Below are 19,861 nucleotides of genomic sequence, written 5' to 3'. Positions count from 1 at the left end.
TTTTTTTATAAATTCTATGCAATCTGTAGTGTCCTAAGACTCCTAACAACAAGAATAAGGCTAAATTGTTGCTAAAAAAAAAAAAAAAGGCTAAATTGGGAAAATTTCAATACGATTTCCGTTACATTGACGAAAGATGGAAGCTTTTTCCGAGAACTAAGAATTGAGGTAGCGGTCACTTCAGTCCAGACCCTCATAAATCTTCCAGCCATCTTACAGAATACTGGCATTTTTCCCCGTGTACTGCATGCTGAAAAGATCAGATCTCTGATTTGATTTCCAATTTGAGGTAATTTACATCTTAAATTGTGTTTCTTGCACGCTGTTATTTGATGGTTCGTATCTATGAATGATTTTGCTTGCGGATTTTTTTGTTGGTTTTGAGTTTTATTCGCGTTTGAGTTATGTTTGTGATGGGTCTTTTACTTTTATGGGTTTTACAGAGGGTTTTGTATTTCCTTTTTATGGGTTGTCTTCAGGGGTGAATTTTATCGCATAATTTATTTTCTTTGGGTATGATTTGGCCATTTGGGATTCTATAGCTAAAAGATCCCATCTTTTTGAAAGGGTTTTTTGTGTTATTAGTTTTGATGTGTTTTTGTAATTGTTAATGCAATTATCTTTCTGGATCAAGGTTTTCTTTTTGTTTGATTTGTAAAATTTTGTACGAATTTAGTATGATTTTATGTCTGGAATTGATGAACGAAGTGCTGTCATGCATGCTGTTGAGAAATGATAACAGAAACAGATTAACTGCTAACAGAACTTGAAGGTAGAAGCCATACTAGAGAATTGACAAAGGGCAGACTTGAATAGGTACTGCCAGCCCAATCTGTCGGATACCGCCGCAAACATCTAGAAAGTTTGATTAACATGTTGTCGCTTCATTGGTCGTTTTTTTTATTTAAAAAATTGTTTTTCTTTTGTGGTTTGACATGATGTTTCTTGTTCTTGGCATCTTAAGTCGAGCATTTAATCTAAAACTTCATCAATTGCAGGCTTAGTTTTGGTATACAACACAGACATTGAGCGTTCCGATGGCTGATTCAGAAGAAAATAATGCTTTATTTCCAATTTTTATTTTGTCAATGATCGCGTTGCCTCTGGTGCCTTATACGATACTGAAGTTATTCCGTGCTGCCTCAAAGAAAACGAAGAGCATCCACTGTGATTGTTCTGACTGTGCTCGATCAGGGAAATATCGCAAATCAATTTTTAAACGGGTCCGTAGTTTGTTATGCAACCTGTATCTCTTTTTTAATTATTGATGTAATTAGAATCACCTTTTTCTTTCCCCAGATTGCAAATGTATCAACATGTGGTAACTTCACTCTCATTCTGCTATGGATCATTGTGGGAATTCTCGTTTATTACATAAAGAACATCAGTCGTGAGGTATTCCATTACATTAAGTGATTTTACATAGTTTTTTGAGCTGCAACAATTGTCCCATTATTCTAGAAGACTGCCCATCACTTGATTTACATTTTGCACAAAGCCAAGATAGTGCATTCGTTTTTCATGAAATTGCAAGTTGGAGTAATTGTTAGATTGTACCAATTGCTAATATTGCCGTGTTTGCTTGCCTATTTCCAATAACTGAAATGTTGTATTTGGATCACCGTACGATTGGAAGTTTTATATTGCACGATCATTAACAGCTGTAATTTATGGCTTAACTGCAAATGCTTAGTCCTACCAATAATATTTGAACCACTCTCATTATTCTATTGTTATGAACTTGTCTTTTCCTATGTGTTTTTGAGTTTTTGTTCACATGAGATTAATGGCCTTCTCTTGATAATATCGCCACGATGTGGCAACTTAGGTTCAAGTCTTTGAACCATTCAATATTCTTGGATTAGAGCCCGGAGCTAAAGAATCTGAGATTAAGAAAGCATATAGGAAACTCTCCATTCAGTACCACCCTGATAAGAACCCTGATCCAGGTTATTTGAATTTTGTAATTTGACATGCTATTTAGAGTTTAATAGATGATAAAATGAAACCTTCTTCGACATGTTAATACCGATAATTTTCAATTTTGCAGCTGCTCACAAGTATTTTGTCGAGTCCATATCCAAAGCTTACCAGGCACTGACAGATCCAATTTCCCGTGAAAATTTCGAAAAATATGGTCATCCTGATGGTAGGCAGGTATTGTTGTTAGAAAGAAAAGCTTATCTCACTTGTATGAATAATATGTAATGAAACAAACATGACACTATATTATTTATGATGCAGGGGTTTCAAATGGGAATCGCTCTTCCTCAGTTTCTTCTTAACATTGACGGTGCTTCAAGTGGTGCACTATTAATAGGGATAGTTGGAGTCTGTATATTGTTGCCACTTGTGATGGCTGTTGTATATCTTTCGAAATCTTCAAAATATACCGGAAATTATGTCAAGAATGACACGCTGGGAGCCTATTTTCACTTGATGAAGCCTTCATTGGCCCCTAGGTATACATTTTCTCCGTCGCATTAATTTCTCGAAGTAGGATTCATATTACATATGAAAATTTGGAAGGGCAATTTTTTATATATCTTTATTAACATATCCCTTTTCACAGGTAAAGAATCACATATAACTATCATGTTTAATATACTTGATTGATTTATAAATGCATATCTATAAACAAACTATCATTAATGGAATATGATGGTTGTGATTTTCAGTAAAATCATGGAAGTTTTCATCAGAGCTGCGGAGTTTTTTGAGATTCCGGTGCGAAGAACCGATGATGAACCTCTTCACAAACTCTTTATGACTATAAGAAGCGAGTTGAACTTGGACCTAAAAAATATAAAGAAGGAACAAGCAAAGTTCTGGAAGCAGCATCCGACACTTGTTAAGGTAAATGAGAACCTAAAGCAAATTTCCTAATGGGAGAATTTCCTAATGGGAGAATTTTGTTTTGGCTCATAATTTAACCAAAGAAATATGTCTTTAAACTATTGGATTTACCTTTTCCTTCACCATTCTTCAGACAGAACTGTTGGTTCAAGCACACTTGACTCGTGAAATGGCATCTCTATCCCCAGATTTGGAACGTGATTGCAGAAAGGTTCTGGAATTTGCACCTCGTCTTCTTGAAGAGCTGATCAAGGTCGCCACTTTCACAATATTTTTATTATAATATTTGGTTATCCCTGTAGGTTGAACGTCTTTGTACCTTTTACGTGCAAATTTAATTTCCAGCACCATGTCCCCAAATGACTCCTATTAAAACTTTGATGAAAGTGAAAATTTGATTTCTCCAAAATCAACAAAAGAAGAAATCTTTAATTGCATTATAACTGGCTCCCTACAATTTTCCATCCTGGTTGTTTGCTTAAAAGGTGGTAACTCATTAAAATTAGCGGATTTGCAATTAATATTTCAATACCGAGAGGGCATTTGGACAAATAAACTATTTCGAAAGATAGTTGGTAAAACAGCTTAAATTAAGAAGCTTATACGTGTATGTTCAAAAAAAATGAAGCTTATATATGTTGCTTTTAGGGCCTTTGCTTCGACTTCTTTGATAAAAACCTCTTTTTTCACTATTAAATCCAAGTGTGAAACTATTTTTGTTTTTTTGTTTTGGGGTCAGAAAAAGTATTTAAAGAACATAGCAAGTTCTCATCTAAGTTTGGTGTTTTGGTATCCTAACACACGTTGAACCTTCGGGATATTGAAAAGTTTGTTTTAATTTTTTATCCAAATCTGTCGTATTTCTTCATCATGTGCATGCCAGCCTCTTGACTATAGTAAGCATTTTTGTCATGCAGATGGCTATCATCCCCCGAACTTCCAAGGGGCAAGGCTGGCTTAGGCCTACCATAGGAGTTGTTGAACTTTCCCAGTGTATTGTTCAGGTAATGGCTGAAATATGATCCAAGAATATGAAACGTAGCCATTTAAATGAATCCATTCAATTCGACTAACATTCTACCTCGAATTATGTCAATTAATCGATGGGTCTATTATGTAGGCTGTTCCTCTTAGTGCAAGAAAGGCTGCAGGAGGGTCTGCTGATGGAATTGCTCCTTTTTTACAACTTCCACATTTTAATGAAGATATAATCAAGAAAATCACCCGAAAGGTAATTATGTCTGCCTCTCCCTTTTCGTCCCCACAGAAGAGTTCCGTGTGGCTTTAGGCTTTAGATACGGCACAGACTTACTTACGGAAGTGTAATTTTTTAAATCTTTTAACTACTAAATTATTTTAAATCTTGTTCTTTCCCTTGCACTTTTTCGCAGAAGGTGCGAACTTTTCAAGATTTTCAGGAAATGAATATTCAAGAACGAGCTGAACTTCTGACTCAAATGGCCGAAATGCCACTTCCTGAAGCGCAAGATGTGGAAAAGGTAATGGAACTGATTCCTTCAGTTACGGTGGACGTTACGTGCTGCACTGAAGGAGAGGAAAGTGTACAAGAGGGTGACTTGGTCACTGTTCAAGCTTGGATCACCCTGAAACGTTCGAATGGCTTGATCGGTGCCCTTCCCCACTGCCCCCGTTATCCATTGCACAAAGAAGAAAATTTCTGGTTTTTACTCGCTGATCCCAATACAAATACCGTGTGGTTCTCCCAGAAGGTCAGTTTTATGGATGAAGGTGCTGCTATTAGCGCTGCTTCAACGGCAATAGAAGAAAGAATGGAGGTTCTCGCAGCGAATCCAAGGGAAACAAGTGCCGCTATAAAGGAAGCAGTTCAGCGAGTTAAGAGCGGGTCTCGGCTTGCAATGGGTAAGTTTCTTGCCATGGCGGAAGGGAACTATAACTTGATGTGCTATTTGTTGTGTGATTCTTGGATCGGATGCGACAAAAAAGTGCCATTAAAGCTTAAAGTTCTGAAAAGGACACGAGCTGGGACGAGGGGTGGGCTGATCGATGGAGGGGCGGTTCCGGAGGATGGCGTTGAAGAGGAAGAGGAGTCTGAAGAAGAGGAAGAGGAGGATATCGATAGCGAGTACAGCGAAGATGAAGACGAGAAGCAGAAATCAAAAAATAAAGGTTCTTCGAAGGGAAAAAAAGTAAATGGAAAAGGCAAAGAATCGTCTGGTTCGGAGAGTTCAGGTTCAGATGAGGAGTGAAATGCTTAAGTTTCACATCCTTTCAGGATACATTTTCCTATTTGCTAGATTCTCATTTAGAATTCACAAAACAATACTTTATAAACATAGTTTTAATGATAATATTTTATTTTTCACCAAGTTTTGTCTGCTTGTAATGGGATGAGATCATATTTTATTTTACCAACCAAATATTCTGAAGGAAACAGTCATATGCTATTAAACTGAACCAAAATTTAAATTTTTTTAGAATATACTAGATATCACACGTTATTTCAGATATGTTATGTAAAATTTATTTCATTTCTACGGGCTGATTGTAAAGAAAAAACTACTTATGAATCTTATATATTTTGTTTTACGTGCAAGATATTTATCTTCTTGTAGAATAGATTCACCTGCTCGTCAAAAAACTGACAGGAACTAGCTTTAATTCGATGAATTACATTCATAGCTATTAAAAAATTTAATCACTATTTGTTTCTTTCGAACAAATAAAATGCTACTCTTACCGCTCACAGAGTCTTCAGACTTCAAAAGTGTTCCATAAATTTGATATATGTTACCGAGGTGAATTACGGAGTAGTGTTGTTCCAAAGATCCCCCAAAATCCAATGATAAAACCAAATTCCACACTGATGTAAAATCCCTTGGTAATGAACTTGTCATCATCTCCATATTCCCATCTGTCCATTGCATCGCCATCTCTTGCATCTTGCTGATTGATCTCATCTTCTCCGGGACAAGATTTATCGAGTATAGGACATCCACAGAGCCCAGAATTTCCCATATAGGAAGACTCGTCAAACTTCATCTGTGGCGGAACTCTCCCAGACAAGTTGTTGTAGGATAAGTTGAAGGTACCAAGAAAGCTTAATTCGCAAAGACTGATTGGGATGCCACCGGAGAGGTGGTTTCTCGAAAGATCAAGAGAATCCAATGACTTCAAGAGACCGATATCTCGAGGAATAGAGCCAGTCAAGTTGTTTCTTGAGAGGTTCAATTGAACCAAAGCTTTAAGGTCTGTGATTTCAGCAGGGATATCACCAAATAAAGCATTGTTAGACAAATCAATGACTTGAACAAATTCCAGATGATTTACATAATTGACCTCCTTTCCTTTCCACATGAAACATACACCACCCCATAAGCTACTATAAAATGTGAGTACACCAAATGGATTTATGATACCATATTCCAAGCTTGGAACTCCTGCCTGTGCGTCGATCATCGCGGTGAGATTATGCAAGCATTTCGGTATGATTCCGGATATCTTGTTGGAAGAGAGGTCTAACACTTGGATGCCTTGTAGACGGCAAATGCCCCAAGGTATCGTCCCATGAAACATGTTGAAACGTAGGCTTAGAACAATCAGACGTGACAAGTTATCTCCTATCCAGGTTGGTATTTTCCCAGTTAGCCTATTTTTTCCAAGATCAATCATTTCCAGCCCACCACAGTTCTTCAATGATTGAGGGATTCCACCTGTGAAACTATTGTTTCTCATATTCAACAAAGATAGCTCTGGCAAAGAGCCAAATGAGTCAGGGATTTCCCCAGAAAAGTTGTTGTTGGCCAAGTTCAGAAATTTCAACCAACTATTCTTGGCGAAACAACTCGGCATATCTCTGGAAAACAAGTTATCCCAGAGGCCAATGAACTGCCACCCAACATAATGGCACAAAAAAGTTGCTTGACCTGTGATTTTGTTTCTTGATAGATCTAATATTGTTCGGTATAGTTCAACCGGTGGTGAGTCCCTTCCAATGATGGGAAAGACACCATGTATTTGGTTATTTGATGCATTCAGATGTGTTAGTGTAGAAACTGTATTACCAAACCAACTAGGAATGGTGTCCACAATATGAGAAAATGAAACATCAAGATATTGTAGTTTTCTTTGGAATCGAAGCCATGGGGGAAAACGTGGTCCTATATTGCATTGCGACAAGTTTATGACTCTTAGTTGAAAAGGAGGAATCCAATGGGAGCTACAATTTAAGGCCAACAATGAGTTATCAGACAAGTCAAGGATTTGTAGACTAAATAGATTAGAAAAATGAGTCTCATTAACTATGCCTTCTAAGTTATTTGAACCTACAACTAAATCCTCCTGCTTTGACAAGAATCCAATGCTTTCTGTCAAATGTCCGTTGAACATATTGTGGTCGAGATACAACTTCTGTAGGAACGGATAAATCGTGAGATCTGGTAGTGTACCGGTAAAATAGTTTGCTGACAAATCTAGATAAGTCAGGTTTCCAATATTTAGGAAGCCATTTGCGATGGAATCATTGAGTTTATTCCGACAAAGGTCTAAATGGTTCAAGAATGAAAACCTTGAAATATTAGGCAATGAACCACTTATCCTATTACCACTTAAATCTAGATACTGCAATTTCTTCTCTAGAGGTCCGGACAAATTCGTCATCACTTTTGAAAGTTGAGCAGTTAAGCAATTTCCACCCAAACTCAAGTGTATCAAACTGCTCATATTTCCAAAGGTTTTAGGAATCCCTTCCTCCAGTGCATTGGAAAAGAGATCGAGGTGCGAAAGGAAGATCTGGCGGTGGAAAGCATACGTAGACATGGGACTTGTTATGTTGTTGTTTGAGAGATCAATGAAAGTCAGGCTTTTGCTAAAGTTCAAGATCCATTGAAGCGTGGAAGATGGGATAACAAGATTATCCGAGAGGTCGAGTATAGCGAGCGAGAGGAGCGGAGGCATTGATGGAGGGAAGGGAAGAAGGGTGGATTTCCTGAAGTCCACAGCGTGCCATAAGCAATTCTTTTATGCAGCTAAGTTTACTAATTGCTTGTAACCAATTGGATGCATTGCGGAGTCCAATCAAAGTGAGGTCAAGATATTGGAGTGAACCAAGATGTGATACCCAATCAAGATTGTCACTATAGAGACCATAATTCCCACTAAAATCAAGATACATCAACACAGAAAGGTTCCCAACACTCGGCGGAATGGATCCCTGAAAATTAGCCGAGGAAAGATCGAGATAATGTAATTTCTCAAATGAGCCAATGAATTCCGGGATATTTGAATGCCCAAAATCATTGTTACTAAGGTCTAGGTGAGTCAAGTACTGCTTCAACTCAAGCAAGGAAGAGCTAACACTACCTTTTAGAGGAGAATCAAGTTCCTTTGGACCTCTCAGGTTCAATTGTGCGACGTGATTCGTTCTGTTATCACAAGAAACACCTCTCCATTTGCAGCACTCCCTCTCATTTTCTCCTACTCCCCAAGAAGAGAGTCTTCCGTATTCGTCCACGAGCTCGTATCTGAACTTAAGAAGTGCTTGCCTCTCCCTCTCAAAACACCTGACTTTACTTGAATAATGCTGCCCGAAAACACTTCCGAAACAACATAACACCAGAATAGTTGATACAAGAAAATGAGTTAGAATTCTGTTTCGAGTGACCATAATGATTATGTTCTAATGGTTGGGCTCTATTCAAGCATGCAACATACGTATATGTATGAGGTGATATATCTTGAAAGTAAGCTGCTGAATACATATATATATATAAGCAACAACATGTGAAAAATGACACCGCTGTCGTATAATAACATCGTTACGAATTATTATGACTTGAGATATTACAATAAGGTATTATCTTAACAGCTGATCCAAAATCCAATATTAACCAAAACATAATATATATATATATATATATATATATATATATATGAGATCTATAATTGACCCCATATGGAAAAAAAATTGAATCAATATTAATGGTAATTAGATCTATATTGAAGATATGTAGTACCATTAGGATAATAACAAGAATTCAATCATACGTCTAGCTCTCGTGCATTTGTCAATGTTCATAATATTATTTTCCTTCTTGCGGCCGTGTGTAATAATAAAAGAAGACTTTGAGCTCTCGAATTGAGTCGGCCATAAAAAAAAACACGCAAAACATGATTTGTATAGTTGATAATGATATATTAACTATTTACAACTATTTCATTAACCTATTAAAACACTCGTCAAATAAAAAAATTATTGTAAAATTTCATTTTTTAATAAATTTCTCAATACACGTGAAAACATATACAAGTATGTGTATATATGGGACAAAGGGAATATACTTCTGATAAATTTTTAAATTTTTTGATTTAAAACATAGGAAAATTGTAATTTTGGTCTTGTATGTTTGTCATTTTGCGAGTTTGGTTATCTATGTTTTCAGATTTCAGTTTTAGTCATGCATGTTTTGATTTTTCGCAAGTTTGGTCATTTTTCTTCGAAAATACTTACGTGACATCATGCACGTCATCTCTGCATTGTTGCCATATCAACGCCACATAGGAAAAAAAATTAAAATTGCCAAAAAAAACAAAGATAACAGACTAAAATTGAAATCTGAAAATATAGGGGACCGAAAGATAATCATATAAGACAAAAAAATTTTTTTCCTTTAAATGTATATTATATTGTCTCTATTAGGGGTGTTCATATTTCGGATAAAACCGAAAAAATCGAAAATCCAAACCAGAAAAATCAAAGATCGAACCGAACCGAAAATCGTATTTTTTAATTCGGATATAAATATTAAAATCGAAATTTATTTGGTTTGGTTTTGGATTATATATGTCAAAACCGAACCGATCGAAAAAACCGAAATTAAATTAAATTAATAATTTTATTTATATTTTTTATTTATATTATATATGTTATGATATGATATTTAGTGAATGAATAATCATTTTGAATAATTTTTAGTTGATTGTTGTTTATTTAATTCATTGTTGTTGTTTATGTAATTTTTAGTTGATTAGTTAATTGTTGTTTAAGTAATTTTTAGTTGATTGTTGTTTATGTAAGTCATTTAAACTTTATTTTAAAAATTTTTACTAAGAAATCATGTAAAAAAACACATTATATATTTACAAAGTATTTATATTATTAATTTTAATAATTATATCAAAATCGGAATAACCGTATCAAAATTTGATTTGTTTTATTGAAAATATTATAAGATTGTGGTTGGATGTTTGTCCTTGTATTGTTTGTTATTTTTTGTTTCTTCACTATATGACTATAATTACTTTAAGTTATGTGTTGGGGTATTTAAATTACATGTTGGATGAAATTTATGTTTATTTTATTATGTTATGTATTATTAATGATCAAACCGACCAAACCGGACCGTATAAACCAGTCCATTATAGTACAAAAATCGAACCAAACGAAGTAAAAAGGTTTGACTTCGAATTACATTTTTCATAAATCGAAAACCGGAAAACCAAATCGAAATTAAACAAATTAAAACCGAACCGACCGATGAACACCCCTAATCTCTATCGCCTCCACTGGATCAATCCCATATAAAAGAGGCTATTGAATTTTTTAAAGTCTTTGGAAACAGAATGAAGCAAACTTGCAAAGGTCGAATGCCTAATTGGCCGCAATGCCGCATGAAGGAACTGACGTAAAACACGTGAAATGCCACCTTAAAATATAGGGGCTTCAAAATTGAATATAAATCCGTTTGATTCGACACGAGTCGATCCGAAAAATATCGGATTAAAGTTTGGACTTTTTTAGTTTAGGTCGAATCGGATTTGACCCGAAAGTTAACCCGAAAAAATTAATCAGGTTCAGATTTAATTAGAGTCAACCCAAGTTGATCCGAGATGACCCAAACTTTATTATTATTATTTTTATATAAAATTAAAAATATATACTACTTTTTTATATATAGTATATTGTATATTTGAAAAAAAATTTATTGTATATTGATCTAATATTTTTTTCATTTAATGTTTATTTTATAATTTTTAATTTTTTGAAATAATTTTTAATTTTTTGTAGTAAGTATAGTTTAAATTTTCTATAACTAAATTTTCAAATTTAAATTATACATTAGCTTATATTTTTTATTATGTGTTTAAATTCAATATTACTATTATTTTTGTGTGTTTTGAATTTTTATTTAATTATTTTGTTGAATTATGCTTCTATCAGATTGAATGAGAATAGAGAAGAGATCGGATCGAATCGAATAGTACAGATCAGATGAGCTCAGTGATCAGATGAGTTCATGGACAGATCAAATACTAGGATTAGATCGAAGCTAATGGTCAGATGAGTCTTCGGATGAGTTCATGCAGATCAATTGCTCGAGTATTGTAACTTGGTTAGAAGTCAGATGAAGTGTCCGAGAAGCTATATGCTTGAAGGCAGATCAATGCAGATCGAAGTACGAGGGCAGATCAGACTGATAAATGAAGACTTATCGGTGAAAGTCGGTTTATTTCACTATATAAGCAGATGAAAGCTGACCGCAACTAAAAAAAAAACAGAAAATCAAATTTCTTCAGAATATATTGAGAGAGAAGAAGGAGAGATTTCGGAGGAGAAAACTAAGCGAAGATTGTGACGGAAAGAATTCATGGCATTAAGCTTGAATTGTTTCTGTATCTAGCTTGAGATTTTATCTTAGTCCATCTCTGTAATAAGCTCTGTTCTTGAGCTTAGATTGTTCTGTTGGTGATTAATAAAATGGTTGTGTTGCTTTTCCGTGGACGTAGGCAAATTCCTTGCCGAACCACGTAAATACTTGCGTTATTTATTGCTTTCGCGTGAGTGTTTGAGTTTGATCTATGTGCGTTGGTTTTATCTGTTTCTGGGATTGTGTTCTTACAAGCGTGGTGAATTCTCGAATATTAAACATCCGGATTGATTCCTAACAAGTGGCGCCGTCCGTGGGAAACCAAGCAAAGATGGTGGGATCAATGAAGTTTGATATTGAGAAGTTCACGGGCAAGAACGATTTCTCGCTCTGAAGAATTAAGATGCGGGCAATCCTGATACAACAAGGATTGGTGTAAGCTTTTAAGAAGAAGGATAAGATGTCTGATGAGATAAAGAACAAGGATGAATTGCTGGAGAAAGCACATAGTGCAATTATTCTCTATCTGGGAGATAGACCTCTTCGGAAGGTGGCCAGAGAAGAATCTGCAGCGGCTGTGTGGCTTAAACTTGGGAATCTATACATGACAAAATCTCTGGCTAACCGTCTATACATGAAACAAAGGTTGTATTCCTTTGTGATCAAGGATGAGAAGAACCTGGAAGACCAGATCGAAGAATTCACAAAAATATTGGATGACTTGGAGAATATTGAAGTAAAGCTTGAGGATGAAGATCGGGCTTTGATACTTCTGAATGCTCTTCCAAAAGCATATGAAAATTTCAGAGATGCTTTGCTATATGGAAGAGAACAGACGATAACATTGGAAGAAGTTATGTCTGTTATTCAATCCAAGGAACTTCAGAGAAAGTCAAACACAAACACTGAATCACATGGAGAAGGTCTTACGGCTAGGGGCAGAAGTGAGAAGAGGACATCCAGTGGGAAATACAGGCCAAAATCCAGATCGAAGAGTCAAGGAAGATATCAGAACAGAAACTTGGGTAATATGAAGTGTTATGCTTGTCAGAATATTGGGCATCTAAGAAGAGATTGTCCGAAAAGGAAAGGGAGGCAACAGGAAAAACCCAAAGATGATGGTACTCTGTCCGTAGCTACAGATGGATATGACTCAGCAGAAGTATTGGTGGTTTCTAAAGGTGACCAAAATCACGAGTGGATACTGGATTCAGGATGCTCATTTCACATGTGTCGTATAAGATCTTGGTTTGAAAAGCTGGAAGAAGCTGATCAGGGCATGGTACTGTTGGGGAATAATCAGTCATGCAGAATAAAAGACTCTGGAAATATCAGAATAAGGATGCATGATGGGATTGACAGAGTACTCACCAAGGTGAGGTATGTGCCCGAGTTGAAAAGAAACTTGATATCAATGGGAACACTTGATGCTCAAGGATATTCATTCAAATCAGGAGCAGGAAATATCTCAGTGTCTAAAGGATCTCTGGTTGTTATGAAGGTTGTCAAGAGGAACCTCCTGTATGTACTACAAGGTGACACGATTATTGGAAGTACAACAAGTATTCAGGAACAGCAGGACAAAACCAAGTTATGGAATCTGAGGCTTGGACATGTAAGTGAGAAGGGATTACATGAGCTGTCTAAACAAGGTCTGTTAGGTGGAGATAAGATCGAATCACTGGAGTTGTGTGATAGCTGTGCTCTTGAGAAATCAAAAAGAGTATCGTTTGGTCAAGGAAGTCACACAACTGAGCAACCATTGGCCTACATTCATTTAGATCTATGGGGTCCTTCTCGGACAGAAACTCATGGAGGAGGCAGATACTTCCATGTCTTTGATAGATGATTACTCAAGGAGAGTATGAATATTCATCTTAAAGACTAAGGATGAAGCTTATGACAAGTTCAGAGAATGGCTGCTGGCAGTTGAGAACAAGAGTGATCGAAGAGTTAAACACCTGAGAACAGATAATGGGCTAGAATACTTATCAGATAAGTTTGTCAAGCTATGTAAGGAGAAAGATATTACCAGACACAAAACAGTGGCAGGAACACCACAACAAAATGGCCTGGCAGAGAGAATGAACATAACTCTTCTGGAAAGGGTCAGATGTATGTTGATCAATGCTTCTCTTCCTAAGTCCTTCTGGGGAGAAGCATTATCTACTGCGTGCTATTTGGTCAATAGGTGTCCGTCCAGCGCTATTGGTTTCAAGACACCAATGGAAAAGTGAAGTGGAACATCTGCAGACTACTCAAACTTGAGGGTATTCGGATGCCTTGCATATTCTCATCTGAAGAAGGACAAGTTGGAAGCAAGGGCAGTCAGATGTATATTCATTGGGTATCCGGATGGTATAAAGGGTTATAAGGTTTGGAACGTGGAGTCAAGAGGTCCAAAGTGCTTCAACACCAGGTATGTGAAGTTTGATGAATCCAAACTGGGATATAAAATGAATACAGATGGAGTTGATAGTCAGATCAGTTAGAATGTTAAACTAGTGTTTGAAGTGGAGTCTTCTGTGCCAGATGAATGGTCAGAAGAAATGCAAGATGAGAATGCGACAGCGATTGATCGAACAGAGGATTTGATTACTTATAATCTTGCAAGGGACAGAACCATAAGGGAGATCAGAGCTCCTAAGAGGTTTGGTGAAGCTGATCTGGCTTGGTATGCACTTACAGTAGCTGAGGAGGTGGAGTATTCAGAGCCGAATACATATAATGAAGCTATGACGAGTAAACATAAAACCAAGTGGATTGAAGCTATGGATGAAGAGATGAACTCACTTGATAAGAATCAAACCTGGACGTTAGTAGACAGACCAAAGCATCAAAAGACATTGGGATGCAAGTGGATCTATAAACAGAAGGAAGGAACTCCTGGTACAGATCAGATCAAGTATAAAGCAAGATTGGTTGAAAAGGGTTTTTGGTCAAGTAGAAGGGATAGATTTTAATGAGGTCTATTCTCCGGTGGTCAAACATTATTCCATCCGAATTAGGTTAGCACTGGTGAACTAGCTCAACTTTGAGCTTGAGCAGATGGATGTGAAAACTGCGTTTCTACACGGTGACCTGGAAGAAACCATGTATATGGAACAACCAAAGGGCTTCATACATCAGAAAACCCAGAACAAGGTCTGCTTATTGAGAAAATCATTGTATGAGCTAAAGCAGAGTCCGAGACAGTGGAATAAGAGGTTTGATGAGTTCATGATTGGTATTGGTTTTGTGAGAAGCCAATATGACAGATATGTCTATCTGAAGAAGGATGATGGGCAGGTTATCTTGTACCTACTGATTTACGTTGATGATATTTTGATCGCAAGTAAAATTAGGACAAAGATATCATCCTTGAAGCAACAACTCAACTCAGAGTTTGAGATGAAAGATCTGGGTGAAGCGAAGAGAATTCTGGGCATGGACATAGTGAGAAACAGGAAAAGACAAGAGATTCATCTGAGTTAGAAGAACTATTTGAAGAAGGTTGTTATGCGGTATAACATGAATCAAACAAAATCTGTCTTGACCCCTCTGGGATAGCATTTGAAGCTATCTGCGAGTCAGTCACCTGAAAGTGAGGAAGACAAAACGAATATGGCTGGTATTTCATATGCTAATGGAGTGAGAAGTCTCATATATGGTGAAAGAGTGGGTGCCCGGTGAGCCAACTTGTGGCTAAGGGCTTTTATGACTCTATGTATAAACAATCTTTTGTTTAATATAATTTACACTTTTATAATGGCGTTGACTTTATATTTTATCATATTATTATTTTGTGACATACTATAAGATGTTTAGATGAAGACCTTGAATATACTATAGTGTATGTAAGATGTGGTGGCACATGGGGATGACTATCATGAAACACATCTTATAGTCACTGTATATTCTAAACAGTTCCTAGTCGATTGAGCCGTCCGTTAATAAGGATAAGGATCGCTCAAGATTGAGACTAGCATTTGCGATGCCGAGTACCACGTTTCATTGGTATGGAACATAGAGATGTTCAAAGCATGCAAATGGATATTCATACGATGAATGATCGAACTACCCTATCCGAACTTTCCAAGTGGTTATCACTTATCGAGTGGATAAAGTCCGCGGTTTTGGTTGTACACCATTAGTCCTTACTACTTGAAACATCATTGAGACTCTATATGCTAGTACTGTACTTTGACTCGTTTACCGACTCTATTGGGGTCATAAGGTGTCGGGATTGGGTACAGTTACGACACATATAGGAGTCGATGCTTTGTTGTCAAGGATTCACCACATACTTGCTAGTGTGGATATCCTATGCAATCTGAGGAGATATTAGTGTGACGAAACTCTGGCCAGAGTACATGATGTGTTTTAAGAAATGGTTTCTTAGTAGCACATGCGATGTCACTATTTGATCTTTAAGATGCATTGCATAGTTATCGAATCTCGAACGACTCTCGATTTACCAATGGTTGTTGATTCGATCGGGATATATGGATGAAGGAACCGTACTGTACGCTAACCAAAATCTATTGGTTCTTGCAGGCACTATCAGTGATACCTAGGGAATCATGGGGCGATGTTGCTAGGCACTCTTACCATGATTCGATGGGCAAGTCGGAAATTGTTGTTCCGAGTCACAAGGAGTTGTGAGCCCACGGCTAGATGTATCCCTGAACCATTGAGGATCACACAAGTAATGGATTTTTAATCCCCGTTGAGATAATTAAATTTAAAGAGTTAAATTTAGTGAATAAAGAAGTGGGACTTCTTATTTAAGAGTAGAGGGAGTAAGATTTCCTAAAATGACATAGGGATGAGCATTTTTGGAAATCACTGAATTCGGATTCAGAAAATTTATCTTGACTTTAAAAGATGCAGAAATGGTTTCTGTGCACATTGGTGAAATTGGTTTATCAATCTGAGTCACGATGAATTTTATATTAATTTCTGAACATGCGGGCTTTGCTTGTCAGGCTTGAACTTATGACTAATGAGCCCTAAGCTGTTTGCAGCGTACATTATAAATAAGTTATTGCAGTACAGAAATTACACAACAGAGGTCAAATTTTCGAAAACCCTAGCCTCCAGTCTTGAGAATTCGGCCGCCCCCCTCTCTCTGTCTTAGAGAATTTTCAGTCTGCGAATTTCGAATTTGCAGTCTGAATTAGCAGATCATATCTGTTCTATCTCTTCGCAGAAACTTCTGATAGACTTTCTAGTGCAGTCTATCAGAGGGATTAAACTTCTGTTCGTGGACCTGATTGAAGAATTGTTCGTCCATCAGTTCCTGGGATATACAACAAGAGCAGAGTTATCTGTTGGTGTCCATAATCTCGTTTCGAGATTCAAGGTAAAAATTTAATTGTTATTTAATTTTTACACGCACAATTTAATCGTAAAGTTTTGATACCCATGATATGGAATCGTTTCATATAAAATTTTAAAACTTCCGCTGCACCGGGTATCAATTCTGATTGATCTGAACACCGTTCTCCAACAGTGGTATCAGAGCCAGGTTGCTCAGATCAAGCGATTAAATTAATCGATTGTACAAAATTTTTAAGCCTCGGTTTTTGAAACAAAACAAATTTTTAAAATTAAATTTTTGACAGGCAAAACACGGGCAGCGATGGTCGCTGCCCAGGGCAGCGCACGGCGCTGCCCAATGGGCAGCGACGGGCTGCCCGGCCCGAGCCCCTTTTGGGGCGCGGGCTGCCCGGGATCGTCCCGGGCGGCCCGGGAAAATTAATTTTTTATTTTTTAATTAAAATTTTAATATGTTAAAATTCTATTTTTGATCCGATCGAAAATTGTTTTTGATTGGTCCACGAGGCGTCGGATTGAATTGTTCGAGTCCGAAAATTTTAAAATTGATTTTTGGATAAATTTGAATTTTTGGAAAATTTATAGATTTTATCCGTTAAATCAGATTTTATGAAATTAATTATTTTTGGTACAATTGATGATAAGATATGATCTTACGGAAATATTGAGTAAAATATGATTTTATGTATAAAATTGGATTTTATATGTAAAATATGATTTTATTTGATAAAAAGGTAAAATATGATTTTGTATGTAAAATAAGATTTTATATATGGAATATGATTTTATCCTTTTTAATTTAATTGCCATTGCATGTTATCCAATAAATTAATTTTGAATTAAATATTATTGGATAAGGATGATCGATTACCATGACCAATTTTGTAGGTGTATGTTAGGAAATTTACATTTGTTTTTATTGTTGTTGGATTTATTAATGAGCCTGGTTTATGGCCCAATATGAATTGTCATATGTAATAAAAGTGGGCCTGGTTTATGGCCCGTTCCCACCCCTTAAAATGTATCCCATACTTGTCATAGTTATTTATTGTAAATACATTATACTTAGTGGGAGATGAAGATTTGAAGACGAAGGTGGGCCCAGCAGACAATAAAGACTGAAGAAATGTAAATTGGAAGCACAATGTAATAGGATTGCATTGCATACTTGCATATCACCTAGGATTGGACTTAGACTCGTGATTGGCAACCACGTGTCGATTAGTAATGGAATCGATCATCCTAAAATATAATATATGATATTATCGTTGTATGCATGTTTAGACTAAATTGTATGAATCCCGCAAGCATACAAATTTTAAATGATGAGACAAATTTTCAAAATTAAAATCCCTCATTTTAAATATGATTTAAAATTGATATCAAGATTAAAAGGGAATTTAAATATTGTTTAAATGTTCCTACCTTCCATCAACGATCAATGTATGAGATGCTACCCGCGGATATGGTCCGGCTCATATTATTGGGGGGGCCCGTTCATCTGAAAGCTGTACATTGGATCGACAAATGTTGTAAGTTGGGTGGAACTCCCATGGGATCGGCTCATATTATTGGGGGACCACATGGCGACTGTCCATCACAACTTAATATTGATGGGTCATCTTGACATGTCACAATAAACGGCGTCATATTATTGGGCCCTTATTGGACATGAGGTAAATACATGGGGTTACTTTGGAAGTAATTGGGCTCTACCTTTTGAAAATTATAGTTGGCTGATATTATTCGGGACTATAGTTTGTCAATTGGACTCCATGTTCCCACTAAAGAAAATGTTTCTCGTTTTCACTAGAGGGTAGTGAAATCGTCAAAATAGTGGGAGTGTAATTCATAAAATGAAATTCGTCATATTTTATGTCTTAGTAAATTAATTAAACAAATCATTGATTATTGTCTGTTTCATCTCAGTATTTCATTACAATGAATTCGTGATCCACATGTTTCAATTCTCGAACAAAACAAATTTTCTGGCGCAATCTATACAGGATGGTTCCATAAGTTAAGATTGTCATGAGTTCGGAAAAGATTTTCTAAGTGTTAGAAAAGGCTTCTCCGAAAAAAGCCTCGGCTGATGTAACTGCCGAAAGGTTGGCCGAACTAGAGAAATGGTTGGACCATGATCTCAAGGCCAATGCTACATGCAAAATTCGACAAGTCTAAACAAGTTTGCCATTACTGCAAGAAACCCGGTCATTGGAAACGTAACTGCAAGGAATACCTCGAGCAGTTGAGAACTGCAAAGGGTATGTTTTACATTGAAATAAATGTTTTACTTAATACTACTTCTTGGGTATTGGATACCAGATATAGATCTCACATTTACAATGAGTTGCAAATGATGACAAGAAGTAATAAGCTAAGGATGAGTGAGACCCAGCTAAGGCTCGGGAATGGTTCTAGAGTCGAAGCCAAAGCTATAGGAGACATTTATTTAGTTTTGCAGAACAATTTTAAGTTATTTTTGAGAGATGTTTTATATGTTCCGGATTTGGTCCAAAACATTATATCTATTTCTACGCTTGATAGAGATGGTTTTTCTTGCAATTTTGTAAATGAGATTTGCAATATTTACAAGAATGAATGTTTGATTGAAAATGGACAACTTGAAAACGATCTATATAGCTTAAAATTAAAATACGTTCCAATTAATTATGTTGATAAACCGGTGACAACAATTAAAAGGAAAAACGATAGTCAAAACCCGGCAAACCTTTGGCATGCTAGGCTAGGTCATATTTCCTCAAGGAGGATGAACAAGCTAGTGGGAGAGGGCATGTTTGATATGTCTGATATTAACTCTCTACCTACTTATGAGTCCTGCCTAAAGGGAAAAATGACTAAATCTCCTTTCAAAGGGAAACCTGAGCGTAGTCAAAATCTGTTGGATTTGATCCATACAGATGTTTGCGGTCCATTTAGGATTGGTACTAAATGTGGCAACACCTACTTAATTACCTTTACTGATGATCATTCTAGGTATGGGTATTTATATTTAATGAAATATAAGTCTGAAGCATTTGAAAGGTTCAAAGAATTCAAGG

General features: G+C 36.4%; 2 protein-coding genes across 2 annotated transcripts; one reads left to right on the top strand and one right to left on the bottom strand.

Annotated features, from left to right (window-relative positions):
• The first annotated feature begins 51 nt into the window (after positions 1-51).
• Positions 52-5,208, top strand: LOC140860268 (dnaJ protein ERDJ2A-like). The gene is made up of 11 exons (XM_073263205.1): positions 52-289; positions 999-1,223; positions 1,300-1,395; positions 1,829-1,949; positions 2,051-2,157; positions 2,245-2,462; positions 2,679-2,856; positions 2,990-3,109; positions 3,774-3,860; positions 3,977-4,087; positions 4,248-5,208. The coding sequence occupies exons 2-11, from the start codon at positions 1,038-1,040 to the stop codon at positions 5,082-5,084; spliced, it is 2,061 nt and encodes a 686-aa protein (XP_073119306.1). The 5' UTR covers positions 52-289; positions 999-1,037; the 3' UTR covers positions 5,085-5,208.
• Positions 5,209-5,625: 417 nt separating this feature from the next.
• LOC140861681 (receptor-like protein EIX2) lies at positions 5,626-8,500 on the bottom strand. The gene is made up of 2 exons (XM_073264700.1): positions 7,887-8,500; positions 5,626-7,822 (listed from the first exon to the last, which is right to left on the bottom strand). Exons 1-2 carry the CDS (start codon positions 8,498-8,500, stop codon positions 5,626-5,628), a joined length of 2,811 nt encoding a protein of 936 aa, XP_073120801.1.
• Between the last annotated feature and the right edge of the window lie 11,361 nt (positions 8,501-19,861).

This window comes from Henckelia pumila, chromosome 4 (assembly GCF_033568475.1).
Source record: "Henckelia pumila isolate YLH828 chromosome 4, ASM3356847v2, whole genome shotgun sequence".
Taxonomy (NCBI): domain Eukaryota; kingdom Viridiplantae; phylum Streptophyta; class Magnoliopsida; order Lamiales; family Gesneriaceae; genus Henckelia; species Henckelia pumila.
This window is presented reverse-complemented; position numbering and strand designations above follow the sequence as displayed.